The sequence below is a fragment of the Ursus maritimus genome, unplaced genomic scaffold (genome assembly GCF_017311325.1).
Source record: "Ursus maritimus isolate PB19 unplaced genomic scaffold, ASM1731132v1 scaffold_8, whole genome shotgun sequence".
Taxonomy (NCBI): Eukaryota; Metazoa; Chordata; class Mammalia; order Carnivora; family Ursidae; genus Ursus; species Ursus maritimus.
In genome coordinates, this window is record NW_024426996.1 from 75,156,887 (window position 1) to 75,171,677 (window position 14,791).

At 44.2% G+C, this 14,791-nt stretch overlaps 1 protein-coding gene across 1 annotated transcript in view; it reads left to right on the forward strand.

Annotated features, from left to right (window-relative positions):
- Window positions 1-14,791, forward strand: part of CLNK (cytokine dependent hematopoietic cell linker) — a 154,509-nt gene that overhangs the window by 103,557 nt on the left and 36,161 nt on the right. The window contains exons 8-11 of the mRNA XM_040625287.1: window positions 1,146-1,191; window positions 12,355-12,380; window positions 12,594-12,613; window positions 13,615-13,725. Coding sequence (XP_040481221.1) covers window positions 1,146-1,191; window positions 12,355-12,380; window positions 12,594-12,613; window positions 13,615-13,725 — 203 coding nt within the window. The remainder of the gene's footprint in view (window positions 1-1,145; window positions 1,192-12,354; window positions 12,381-12,593; window positions 12,614-13,614; window positions 13,726-14,791) is intronic.

The window sequence follows — 14,791 nt, forward strand, 5'->3', positions numbered from 1 at the left end:
TCCTATGATCTGCCATCTGAAAGCTGGAGCTCCAGGAAAGCCAGTGGTGTAAGTTCTAGTCTGAGTCCAAAAGCCCTGAGAACCAAGAGAACCAATGATGTAAATTTCAGTCTAGGGCAGGAGAAGACCAATATCTCAGCTCAACACTCAGGTACAGAGACAAATTCTCCTTTCCTTTGCCTTTTTTATTCTATTCGGGCCCCAATGGATTAACTGATGCCCACCCACACTGGGGAGGACCATATGCCTTACTCAGTCTACTGACTCAAATGCCAGTCTCATCTGGAAACACCTTCACAGACGCACCCAGAAATAATGTTTCACCAATTACCTGGGCACTCTGTGGACCATCATAGACCCCACTGCTGTCCTAGGCTTAAAGTCTTTCAAAAACACTGGGCATCATTATGATATCTTCATTTTCTTCTTCACCCTCTTGACTAGCAAGTGTAGAACCCTTAATGGTTGACCAATTCCTTTAATAATATGAATAATGAAAGCTAACAACTCTTAAGCTTTATTGGTGCCATTCCCTGTTTTAGGCACCTTGCATGGTGTGTCTCCTGTAACTGTCCCATCCTCATGATGTACCAGTACTTTTGTTACCTTAATTTCACAAATGAGGAAACCGAGGCTCAGAAGGTTACGTGACTTGCCACGTTCTCATAGCCAGCACGTGATGAGGGTGAAATCGCAATCGGGCACCCACACGAGGCCACACTCTCATCTGCCTGCTTGATCACTGTCATAGACTTGACCACGTATATTGGTTTTCATAATAACTCAAGGATCTGAATTGACTAGTTTCCCTATTAAAAGATTAAAAATTTAAGGCTTATAATATGGCAAATGCCTTCGCAAAGTTTCACAGCAATAAGAGGCAGGACTGGATCTCAAACACAAGTATTTTTATGCCAAATACAATCCGAGGCCATGACACTGGTCACTGGCACGGTGGTTCACATATTTACGTTTATTTACGTGCATTGAGTGACGCTAGTTATACACATATGGTGATTCTCTAAGAATGATGAGTCCAGGGACTTATGTCTTGACCCTGGGGAGTAACCATACAGAGTGGCAACACATTCGATGGTGTCACAGTCACAGCTGAAGAGATAATGGTGCCATGTTGTCTTCCACAGGTGGACAAACCCATTTCCAAGGATTCCAGAAACCAACATGTTAAAGGTAAAGTCAAGTCACAAAGTTTGACATGCAAGGATATTTCTTTGCTTCCAAGAACTTTGTTGGTGGTCACAGGTTATCTTTGTTGGTGGTTACAGGTTATCTTAAACAGGGCGATCTATTGGCCCGTCCTTCACGAAATAACTACGTTTGGAAAGGCTCTCACACATCCTATGCCTTTTTATCACCTTACCTTATTGATGAAGAAATTGATATTCCATGGCTGTGCGATTTCAGAAAGGAATTGCTTTGAAACATATGGGTTGCATTAAATATATAACTAAGTTATTTCTCCAAGCATATCCCCAGTAAAATCACAAGATAGAAATCTAATTTTAAAACGTTGATTAATTCATATGAAAACAGATTTTGAAAGCTTTAGGCAAAGCAACTCAATTTGGAGATGAAGATACAGGTAGGAAGCTAAAGGGAAATAATCAATTTCAGTAGTGCTGGAAGCACAAATGGAGGAGAGCCAAAGAAATTTAATTGGATCATACACATTATAGCTCCTCTCATCATCTCCCCCATGCTCCATCTTCTTTCACAATGTCCTATTGGAAAAGATGGCAATGATTTACACTTCCCAGTACTTGAAATATATCAAATTCATCCTTTATGGGTCTAATGCTATATTCTATAACATATTATTAACATCACATTTTCTTTAATGGGAAGGTGTAACAGTTAGGGTCCTAACAGGAAACAGATGGGGCACCCAAATTAGGATGACTTAAGGAAGTTTATTTACAAAGGAACCATTTACTGAGGAGGGGGGAGGGATGATGTGGGAACTGGGGCTAAGAGCAGTGGCGCTTTCACCACCCCTAGGCCCAAAGGAATGAGGGGACAATTACAGAAAACCAGAAGAAGCACACCACCTTGAGAGGAGGGACACCACAAGCCCAAGTGAGCCTCATGGAGGGGAAGCCAAAGGAACACATGCCCACCAACTTCCCTCTCCAACCTGCCTCTGAATTCCTGCAGGGACGATCCAATGACCGAACCCAACCAGAAACCAAAGGGCAGGTTGGTCAATATGTGGTCCATGCTGGTTGGTCCCCAGGGATGGAGAGTGGGTTGGAGCAGGATGGAGATGGAGGAGGATGGAGGGGCCTCCAGGGGCACAGAGAAAATCCCTACAACAGGAAGCATGATGGAAGGAGAAACCAGAGTAGCTAAAACACAGGCTCTGCCCCTCCCTGACTGTGTGACCTTAAGTAAGGCACCTAACCTTTCTGGATCTCATTTTCCTCCTCTTCAAAGTGTGAAGTGGGTAGGGTTTTTATGACTATTCATTCAGTTCAGGAGCATTCAGAGAGGCAGGAAAATCTAGCTGTTCTCAAGTCCTTCCTCCTCTCAGTCCTGCGCAGCCTGACAGACTCGTCTGTCTTCCTTCCATACCACCCCCAAACCCCCCAAAATAGCAACTTCCAAATCAGTGCTTCCTTAGTCTTTAAAATGCCGGTACGTTCAACGTACATAGCACTAGATTCAGAGGTCTTCTCCATGAACTCATGTGTTTAGTCCCTGGAAACCTGGTGAATTACGTAGACAAAGTATTTTCACACCTCTTGACAGAGAAAGGGACCAGAAGCACACAGGGATCCCAGATCAGACCTTCATCATTTGATACACAAATGTTCCACATCATTCCACAACCCTCACAGGCACTCGTTGAGAAATGAGTCCTGGAGAGAGAGCAGACAAGAAGTGGACAATTTCTTCCTTTTTTATGGTTCACCATAGACATCCAACTTCACTTCCTTGATTGCAGAAGCTTCTTTGACCGTTATTCTACATGTCAACATGTCTGCTGGTCTATTAAGATGCTTCCAATCCCCATTCCAACATGTACGTTGAGGGCACACTTCCCCCCACACCTCCAAACATCCTCGGGCTCCAGCCGTGTCTACGACTCAACCCAATTCTGATACTATCCACCCAGCATCAGATTCCACAAGTTGAGGGCTCAGTCCTACAAGACTGACCCCCTTCAGATGCCAGTCACAAGCCCAGATTGTCACCCACGCTTCCGACAGACCGGCGATAGATTGGAGGTTCCAATGACCACCCCCCCTTCTTAGGTTCCACTAAATTTGCTAGAGAAGCTCACAGAACTCAGAGCAACATTTTACTCACTAGATTACAGTTTATAACAAAGGGATATAAGTCAGGAAGAGCCAGACGGAAGAGACGCACAGGATAAGATATGCAGGAAAGGGTGTGGCGCTCCCATGCTTCCTGGATCTCCAACCCAAAAGCTCTTGGAACACCTACCTTTTCGGTTTTTACGGAAGCTTCATTACATTGGCATAATTGATGAAATCACTGGGACCTGACAAGTGAACTCAATCTCAAGCTTCTCTCCCCTCCCAGGGGTGAGTGTGGGAAGTACAGAAAGTTCCAGCTCTCTAGTCACATGGCGGGCTCCCCCACCCCACCATCCTCAGGTGCAAAAGTCACCTCCTTAACAGAAGAAAAGACACCTCTATAGCTCTCACCACTTAGGAAATTCCAAGGGATTTCAGGGCTCTGTGCCAGAATCCTGGAGATGAGGACCAAATATATATGTCTTATTATAAATCACAGTATCAAAACTATCCATGCATATATTTATCTATACTTTGCCTGAGCTCACAAAGATATTGAGGTAGTTAACAAAAACTTACATAGTAAAATAGAAGAAAATAAAAATAAAATCCTAGGATAAATCTAGGTAGACTATAACATTAAGGCAAAGATAAAATTCAGGACCCTCAGGTACACATCAGTACATTCTATTAAAATTAAATTACTGCCTCAGCTCTCAGCTTTCTGGTAGTCTAAGCGAACAGGGGATCATGCTTCTTTATGTGGTATTAATTGCCCATAATAGAAAAGCAAACTCATTCCTAAGGAAGCACAACAAGGACATATCTTTCAGAGTTATGCCAATGCTGTCAATTTTGCAGCGAATGTAGGCTGGTATACGGGGACCCTGGCTGCAAAAATATGACTGTTTTTGAAAAGGAGCCCCCCATGGAGACAGCATGCAGGACATCAGTGAATGCAGAGAGCTCCCAGAATTGAAGCTAGTAGGGAGTAGGGGTGGTTGCACGGAAAACTTCTCCAGCAAGAGTTATTCTCTTTACATCCTCTCTTCCTACACTTCCCTAATTGATGGTTCTCCATCACCCCCCAGAGCTCTAAGGAACCACACAGAGAAGGAAGCTTAAAGGGGCGAAATTAATATGAATACCCCCATTTTTAGGATCAGGCATCTTGCTGGAGAATGCTTGAATGATTTATGTGTTTATTACAAAATTCTGTATTTTTGATGCAAACACATTCTCAGATAATTTATTCATTCTCACAAAATGTCATGGAAAAAAACATATCGGTGGTTCAGCAATGACAGAATTTTATGGTGATATTTTTCATCAAGTTGAGCAGTTATAGATTTATGTTAATGTTCACTTCATGTCATTTTTCTTGTAATCGTATTCTGACATTATCTGGAAACTGTCAGATTTCAAGACCTTATCTTCCCTGAAGCTTGGGGTTTTTTTTTAATTCTAAAAATGGGTGAAAGTTTATTTGGGGGCAATTTATATATAATATAGTAATATAGCTTGTTTATGACAAGCCATTAGCACGCACCCAAATCCAGAAAAAAACTGTCTTCTTTTCAGAGGAGAGCTGTAATGTTCAAATATAGTGTGGCTTAGCTTCTTAATGCTGAGAATAAAGGACGTTAAAGTGAATTTCTCTTTGCCTCAGATGTGAACCAAGCACAGACTGTGAACCAATTTTCTTTGAGGTGACAAGCATACCAGATGCAAGAATGAATTTATAACGAAATACAATAAACTATCCAAGAAAAGAAAGAGAATTATGCACAGGTGACTGGAGGTGTACATCCAAGAACACGAGCTTGGGTGAAAAGAAGCAAAATAGAATCCACATAATGCCGTCAAAAGGCCTTTCTTCTCGTTTGTTTTTAGAGGACTTGGGATGCCAACAAAATTAGAATCAGAAATGAGTTTGAGTTAATCTTTAACTCCCTCATTTTATGCAAGGAAATCTAGCAAGAGAAGTGGCTCCCTCAAGGTCACAGAGACCAGAGCCTAGACCAGAACCCAAGGTTTTTGTCAATGATGGCAAGGTCTCCAGAGTTTTGCTGTATTTGCTAGTATCTAAATCCATTCTGCAAACTCCCCCTCCCGTTTCCTGTTATCCCACACATCCAAACTCTGCAAGGCTTAGTGCTGGTTATGAATTGATGGGCGATACTGTCCCCTAGTGGCAGAATATGGCAACACAGAACATAGCAAAAATGATGGAATTTGGCAACCTGTAGACTGTATTTTAAACAAAAATAAAAAGCCTTGGACCACAGAGAGGATCAGAAATAAATTTAAGATTATTCTCCTATCATTTTAGATTTAAATTTATTTCAGACACAACCCGTGGCTCAAAAGCAACAGAAGTTGATGTTATAAATGTTATAAATTTTATAAAAAGTCTTCATTAATAGGACTACAGGAAAGCATTTTGTCTCCCTATCACACACAGAAAATAATAAGGCTCAGAGAAAAGGAAGGGCATCTGATAAGTGCTCGTTTTAACAAATACGGTTTTATGAAAGAGAAATATAAAGCAGCCACAAACGAAGGAACCGCAAACAAGAGAGTTGGCACACTGTGTGATAACTGCCAGGGTAACGGGACACTTTGTTTAAAATTACTTGTTCCAGGCACTGAATAGCATAGGACCTTAGACCATGGGGAGCCCACAGTCTGGTCCAGTCAACACTAAGTGTTCTGGGAACTCAACAAAGAACATACTTAATTCTGCCTACAGGGAGAATTGTGTGTCCCGGGAAGGCTTCACAGAGCAAGGGACATTGGACTGAGATGGGAGACAATGACCTCACGGGAAGTGAAACATGACTTCTGATGGTCAGAAACAGCTAAAATGTGGTTGCATGCATGTGAGCCCTGGGGACTCGGAGCCCTGGGTTCACATCCCAGCACCACTGCTTTCCAAATACGAGAACTCCAAGGATCGTAACTTCTCCACGTTAGTCTCCATTTCTCTAGAATGGAGAAGATACCCGCTATACCATATGATATCTGTCTGTTTGAAAGGTAAGAACCAGTGAAAACCTATAGCATCATCATTGACACGTGGTGGACCCTCCAGGGAGGGCTACTGAACTGCCCAGAGTCACAGGGTTCTGGGCTCCCCCTGACTCTTCCCTTTCTCACAGCCCTCGGGCGTCTCCCTGACTCTCTATGCTAAAACCATTTCATGCTCTATCCAGTCTGGTGTTCAGCACACAAAATAAATCTTGTAGATGAATGTAAAAAGCAAGCTAGCCTCCTCCATCACAGGGACCAACGTCTATTGAACGTTGTTTTCCCTACAGCAAACACATAGCCCTGTGCTGCACGCATAGTGGATGCATAATAAATATTTATTCAATCAAGTCTAAAATTTAGCCCCTTTTAATAGCGTATTCAGTCAGCATCGCCAGGTGTCACTGGACCACCTAGAGACAACCCTGTGACCCTCAGTCATGCACCCCCATGAGGTGGGGGCCTGAAGAGGAGCAAGTCAAGAGGCCTGGGTTGCTCGCTTCTGGTCCCATCTCTTTCTCTGCTTCTAAATCTAGGCAAATGATATTCCCTCCCCAGGCCTTAGTATCCCATCTGTAGAAAGCAGAACACAATGGTCTCTAGCACTTCATGAATCCATGGGTATTGTTCAGGCATACAAACCCACCCACCCCACTGCCCACGTCACCCCCTGAAGTCTTAGTCCTTCACGTGCCCTGCCTGCCCTTCCTCGCTCCATTCCCTGAGACAGCCAGGTCAGCGGAGAAGACCTCTCCCCAGGTTTGTATGGGGAAGATGCTTCTACCCCATATCCATCCCTAACCCCAACACACAGCTGTTGAAGCACACGGTCAAGTGTGGGCTGGCATACTTGCTGCTGAGACTGCACTTTCTGACCTGATCGGAGCAGTCGCTAAAGAAGGTATGTCCCTCAAATCCACGGTTTTGCCTAACTTACTCTCTCCCTGCTCAACCCAAAGAACGGTGTCAGCAATTTATTATTGGAATTAATTTCTGAACGCTTTGACGGACTTGGAGAGGTTTCTCAAACGGGCCTTGTCTAATGTACATTAGCCACTTGGATTACAAGTTGCTTCTTTACGTTCTTCCGTCATTAATCATCAGGACACGCAGTCCTAATGGTGCACGTCCATATATCATAAAACTCTTAGACACGATAAATGCTGTGACTGAGCCCAGGTTTTATCCGTTTTTGTCCAGCGTCTGTTTCTCTAATTACAGAACATGACACCGACAGTCTATGTCCGAAGTGTTGGTCTTCATGATCTTATTTCATAGGAAAAGGGTATGGCCTATGTTTAACACAAATCGAATGGCAGCTAAGAGAAAAACTATTATATTATTGAATTCTAACCCCATCCAGGGAGCTAGGCTTCATGATCTGCATTCTACAGACAGAACCGAAAGCACAGAGCATCTGCGTGATTTGCCCACAGTCGCTCAGTAAGTGACAGAGGAGGGAATAGACCCCCACGTGAGTGATTTCAAAGATCCCATTTGTTGCCACTCTATTGTGCCTTTGCTCCTCCTATCAAGAAACACTTTCTTGGATCCTGCATATCTTTGTCCCTCCGTTTAAGTCACAGACGAGGATTCCGAAGCCCAGAGAGGCCAATCACTCAGCCCGTTAGGAGTAGCGCCAACACCAGATCACAAGCAGTGGTAAATGTCTGGAAACAGATCTCTGAGGGAAAAAAAAGTATGAGAAGAAATTTGGAGCGCTGACATTATCCTACTTCCAGAGGTACTATAAGTTTCCAGTAATCAGGACAGTGCGGCATTGGCGAAAGAACGGACCGATGAATCAATGGTGCAGAATAGAGAGCCCAGAAATAGACCCATATATCATCAGCTGACCTCTGACAAGGCAGCAGAGGCAATCTGATGGAGCGAAGAGTGTCTTTCCAACAAATGGTGCTGGAACAACTGGGCATCCTCTTGTGAAAAAAAAAATCATAATAATAATCTAAACACAGGCCTTACGTCCTTTACAACAATTAACTCAAAATGGATCAGAGGCCTAAATTAAAAAGTCAAAACTATAAAACTCCTAGAAGATAACACAGGAGAAAACCTTGATGGCCTTGGGTGTGGTGATGCCTTTCCAGATACAACACCAAAGGCACGATCCATGAAAGAAATCGTGGATGAGCTGGACTTCCTGAGAATTACGAACTTCTGCTCTGGGAAAGACAATGTGAACAAAATAAGAAGACAAGTCACAGACCTGACAGACCTGTAGAGAATATCTGCAAAAGACACATCTGAGAAAGGACTGTTGTCCAAAATATGCAAAGAGCTCGTAAAACTCAACAATAAAAAAACCCACAGTCCAGTTAGAAAGTGGGCCAAAGATCTCAACAGACACGTGTCCAAAGAAGATATACAGATGGCAAATAAGCATATGGAAAGACGTTCACCATCATACATCAACAGGGGAGTACCAATTAAAACAATAATGAGAGACCACAACACAGCTCGGAGAATGGCCCAAAATCCAGAACGCTGACAACGCCACATGCTGGCAAAGACGTGGAGCCACGGGAACTCTCATACATTTGCCGGTGGGAATGCAAAACAGCACAGCCACTTGGAAGACCGTTTGACAGTCTCTGATAGAACTGAAGTGTACGTGAAATGATTTATTTTTATTTATTTATTTTATTTTTTAATAATGGCTCTGCTTAGCAACTGGATTGCAAAATTCCTAAAATCTAACAGCAAGCTTTGTAAGCTGCACAAGGTGCTTCAACACAGGCACAAACGGGGCTTGAGAGACTTTCTTCTCCAGGATGCGCTGTTTCATCTTCACGGAACCCTGTGAGGTTGACCATTTCTTCGTGGTTTCTCTCCTAATACGTTGTGGAGGTCACAGTCAAGCCCCATCTATCAGATTCTAAAGCCATGCTGTGCTCACCTCACCCCATTACCTCCGAATCAGCAATAAATTTTGCAGCGGAAGTGAAGTCAATCTCGTTGCAGAACCAGGAGCAAATGAGGACACTCTGTGGGCAGACGGTGCTAATGACACAGATGGCCACCAGATGGCGAGTACGCCAGCCTCCTCCCCGTGAAACCCACTTGATTGAATTTCAAGGGAAGGACCTCGGAGAACAAACCTTTGGGTCTTCTGATGTGACGGAAAGGGAACTTTTCCAAGCATTTGAGGATATCTGTGTACTTCATAAGGAGAGTAAATTGTCGTTCCCCGCTCTAATTTTCCATCACAAAGTAAGCTAGTTAACTGGGGGTGCCTTACAAGCCACGTACTTGAAGCGCATTAGCCCATGAATTCCACACACGAAATCCAGTGAAGTGTGAGTAACCATTTCTCACTTTTCCAGATGAGAAAACTCAGCCATGCCTCAGTCCATTTGCTTATTTCATAAATATTTATTGAGCACCTGCTATGATCCTGCCCATGGTAAGTAGCAGAATCAAGACTCAAACTCCAGAAACGCTGCTCCGTATCTCATCTTCCTCCATTATCCCAAATACCTGAGCTGCTATTACTTTATTAAACAACCTGCCCCCAACACAACGCTGGTTGGATTTTATGAATGATCACAGCACGACATGCTACTTTGCCTATATGATTCAGTTTTCTCGCTTGTAGGATTCTTGAAATTCACTCTCACCCGCTCGTCTGTAGGATTTCAGTTATCTAAGCAACAAACAAGCGAAGCTCGACCGCATAAGTGATTACTAATAGACATATTTGACATAACCGAAATCCACTGCTGTTACTGATGACATCACATACAAAATTTTTTAAGGGGGGATTAAGTGATGCCAGAGCAAATGTCATATTATAATGAAGACACAGGACACATGAACAGTGTATCCAAAAGATGCGCCGTGTTTAAGACAAACTCTTACCACAGCCTACAAGACGGCAGGTGATCTGGGCCCTCCCCTACCTCCGTGACCACCACTCAAGCTGTACCTCCCTCTTGTTCCTCTCACCTCAGGGCCTTTGCACTTTCTCTTCTCTCTGTCAGGAACCCCCTGCCCACACAGACACATGATGGGCTCCCTCACTTTCCTTGGGTCTCTGTTCTCATCACCTAACCAGAGAGGCTTTCAGGGATCTGCTTAAAAAATGGTCACCCTGTTCCCCATCTCTCTTGCATGACAGATGGAGAACTCTTCATGCTCCCGCTCTCTCTATGGCCCTGCTTTCTCCCTCGCTCTGTCGCATTTTCCTTTGGAGCACTTGTCATCACCTGTCGTTGTCATCGTATACTTTTGTTTTCTATGACCTGCCACTGAAATGTAAGTTACATGGGAATAGCAACTTTCGTTTGGGTATTACACTCCCCAACACCTGCATCAATAAATACATTACAAATGAATCCACGCCTGACATATACTACATGCTCAATAATAAACCAATGAATAAAAGGAAGATAGATGTCCTTTTCTCAGCTCAGCCACTGAAGCAAACAGGATAGATATCTCTGAAACGATAAATGGAATGTTCCTACGGAATCCCAGATACTCAGTCTCTTTATTGAATTTTTTTTCCAGTAAATTGAATTGATCCCCTGTAGATATAGCTGTAGCTATGAAGAAAGGCCTCGTAGAAAGCCGACGTCTAGCTTCACAGGGAAAGGCATCAATATGAGCAGAGACAGTCCGCCGGGGAGCTCTGGGGGTGAGGCTAACGTACAGAGTGAGACGAAGTTCATCTTACGTTTTCTGACCTGGTGCCTTAAGAGGCATCATGTGGTCTAAGCTCTTTGGAAATACCACTGAAATAGCCAAAGATCTCACATTAACTACATTGCTGCTGTCGTTGAAATCCGTCCCGGATTTTTTTTTTTTTTTTTACAATGCCAGGAACAGCTATGATTCCTGTTTGCCATTAATGTGTGAGTGGATGCAGAGAAATCCAGTCTATTTAAAAATGTTTTCCAAAAACAAAATATGAAGATTGGTAATTTTGCTCACTCAACTAATTATTTTAGACTCGGAAGAGCCCTTGAAATCATCCAGACAAGTGTTTGTTGTGTTGTGTTGTGTTGTGTTGTTCTGGACCAGCTGGACTTTTCCCCCAAAGAAATCTGGAAGCAGATGGCATGAAGTCTCCTGCGACATGGGACGATGAGCCAGAAACCAGGCCCCTAGCCCTCCTGCTCCTTACGAGACCCCAGGGGAGCCCAGGGCGCCCCTCAGAGTGCGCTTAAATGCCAGTGAGCCAGTGCGGCCTCGTCGCTTCCCACACAAGGAAACGAAGTGCGTGGAGACCAGTAATCAGCCCAGGGTGAACTCAACTCTTGACAGGAGCCAGGAGTTCTCTTACAGGAGTTCTCTTACAGATTAGTGAACGATGCCTTCTCAAGGAGGCTTTTTCTGACACCCCGGACCAACTTAAATCTCCCGTGTGTCCCTTTATAACCACGACCCTCTCTCTGAAATTCTCAGGATTTCATAGTGTTTCCAAGGCACATTTGCGTTCTTACGTATAAACCCTGTGGCGACGGGGACAGTGTCTCACCCTCCTCATTGCGTCCCCGGAACCCAGACCTTGGCCTGGAAACCGAGGCATAAGCACCTTAAAGGGAAGGCTGTGCTGTCTTCGTATCCTGGTGCTGGTACTGTGCTTAGTTCAGAACAGCAGCCCAATAAATGTCCTGGAGTAGAATCAAATTGTGGAAATTAAACTATCTGAGAGTCAGAAGCCCCCCTGACCTTCATTCAGGCTTTTCTAGGGTTGAGTGGTCTTGAGCAATTGTCCTACCTAGTTTGTCCTTGCTGTGGTCTAAAATAACGTTGGATTTGGGAGTCTTCGAAAACCCTTCCATCTGGAAAATTCTGTGATGCTATTTTCCTCAGTCTTCACCTCCAGAACAAAGGCCAGGATCGAATGAGATCACATCACTAGTGTTATTAGGTCCTGGGTACCTAATAAGATCTCAACAAACCTTAGTTGACTTTATCATCAAGATTATTCAAATGGGAATGATTTCCATTCTAACATATGGAAAACTAGCTCAATGACATTTTCCATAAACTCACAGCTCTTCCTCTTCTGTTACAGGAGACAGACCCACAAAGGGAAACAAGGTAAGAGAAATCATTAAAATGTGTCTGTTATCCACTCTTTATTTTAGAAGCACGGGGATGTGGACAGTGTAAAGGCTTAGATATCCCTTGAAAAATATACCCCAGACGTTTGGTTGGGATTTGTCGTTTCTATTTGTAAGCCCCAAAATTGTTAAGCATTAGCTCTGCTCAGAGAACAATAAATTTAATTTCTGATTCTCTTTCTTCCTGCAGACTCCTTTACCACCTCCTCGGTAAGACACCTAAAATAGAAATTGTATTTTGCTATGCACTTAAATGATTAGTTCCAGAATTTGAAAAGCTCCAGAATTTTAAAAAAGAAAAACACGAACAATTGATGTGGAAAAACTAAGATGAGCTGGCCAGTGACCAAGGTCGAACAAGCCGGCCGCTCCACGTACCTTCACTCATCCGTCTGTGATGCTCTACTCCCCGTCCTTTCCTGTTTCTTCCATTTAGTACAGAAACCCCCAGACAGTACCGGCCCTAGGACATGCCTTCAGGAACTTACAAAGTATAGGCCTATATTTATATATGCACAAGGATTTTTCTACCTAGTATATATAGAAATACTACTACTCAGATTCTATTACACATATGCACGGTGACAGCCACAGCCTTGACTTCTCAGGCTCTGGGTGAGTCTGTCACTCTGCTGTCCTACTCAGGGCCCTGAGAGGACCTCCATCACAGTGAACCACCCTTGCTGGTAACCTCGCATGCCCTCTCTCTCTGCCACCCTGGAGGGATTTGTCTTGAACACAGACCGTGTCTTTGCTCTCAGAATCTCCAGCCTCCACCAACAGTGCCTGATACGCTTTACAAATGAGTGAATGGCAGAATAAATGGGGGAGTGAGACATTCGTGGACTTTCAAACACGTTCCTATTTCTTTGGGGCGTTTAAAGAGCTCACACCTTTCAGTCTTCGTCAATCTCAGACAGGGGGCATACTGAGAAATCTATGATGCTCTGGAAAAAATGACATCACACACTCTGGAAAACGGAACCAGACCAAAGAGCACGTTGTAGGGAGGGAGCTTTAGGGTCACTAGGAGAATGACTAGAGTATTCTGATCATCGCAGCTACCTGAAATGGATCAGGTTGCCCTGTCAAGCAGCCAACACCCCAAAATGGATTTCCCACCCAAAGCCAGGGACACAGAGAGCAGGGCGGGCTGAGGACCTACCTGCCCAGCAAACCTTCTCAGACTCTCACTGTGACTCTTCCCACAGGCCACCTGTCACTCTTCCAAAGAAGTACCAGCCCTTGCCCCCCCAGCCGGAGAGCAGCCGGTCACCCCTCCCTCAGAGGCTCAGCTTTCCCGACGTCCAGAAAGGGCCCAGGTGACAGGTTTGGTGTTGTTGCTAGTGAAATGCCCAGGGAGGCTGGTGGGCTCGGGAGGGTGAGGAGGACAACCGGGGTCTCAGGAAACAGGTTCCCTACTGTGCTGGGAGGAGGCAATGATGCCTGGAGGGAAAATACCCTTAGAAACCTGCACTTTGATTCTTTAACAGAAAATATACCTTCTTGGGGTGCCTGAGTGGCTCAGTCGGTAAAGCGTCTGCCTTCTGCTCAGGGCATGATCCCAAGGTCCTGGGATCCAGCCCCGCATGGGGCTCCCTGCTAAGCGGGGAACCTGCTTCTCCTTCTCCCTCTGCCTCTCCTCTTGCTTGTGCTCCCTCCTTCTGGATTGCTCACTCTTTCTCTGTCAGATAAATAAAATCTTTAAACACACACACACACACACACACACACACACACACACGCTTTCTTTGTAATAAAATGAGTTATTGAAACCAAGGCTCACTTGAGACCTGAATTGTTATTGAAAAAAATGTTAAGTGCCAGAAAGGAATCAGGACTTTTTAAGTAAAAACCGAAAGGGGTTCAGGCTATTTGCAGACCAATACCATCCCCCAGTTTCTCACCACCCCGGCTGTGAGAATATAATGGCGTGTGAAAACCCATTTGTCAAAAATGTTATTGCCATTTTGACAAATAATTGAAAAGCCAACTCTCTGGCATTAAGCTGACGACAGAGCCCCACTCCCATACGTGTAGGGCATCTGGCAGCCGGCCACAATCGCGAAATGTAACAAACGCGAATAGACGCTTTTCCCCCCAAGACAGTTTGCATTTCCAAAATTTCCTCATTTTAGAAGTCAGAAGAGAGATTAACATTTCTCTCTTGCTCCTGCACAGAATGCATGACGCTTTCTTACTGCGAGCTTGAATCAGCAGCCTGGAGCACAAGGCATTAGTCAGTAAGCACTTTTCATAGATACAGAAATTCAAAGTATCAGGCACGTTTTGAGCTTCCGTGGAAAACCCCGTCATCCTGGTTCTGATGGGGAATGCTGAAGAGCCTAAAATGCCATTTCCCCCTTATTTTTCTGGCAAATGCCTCTT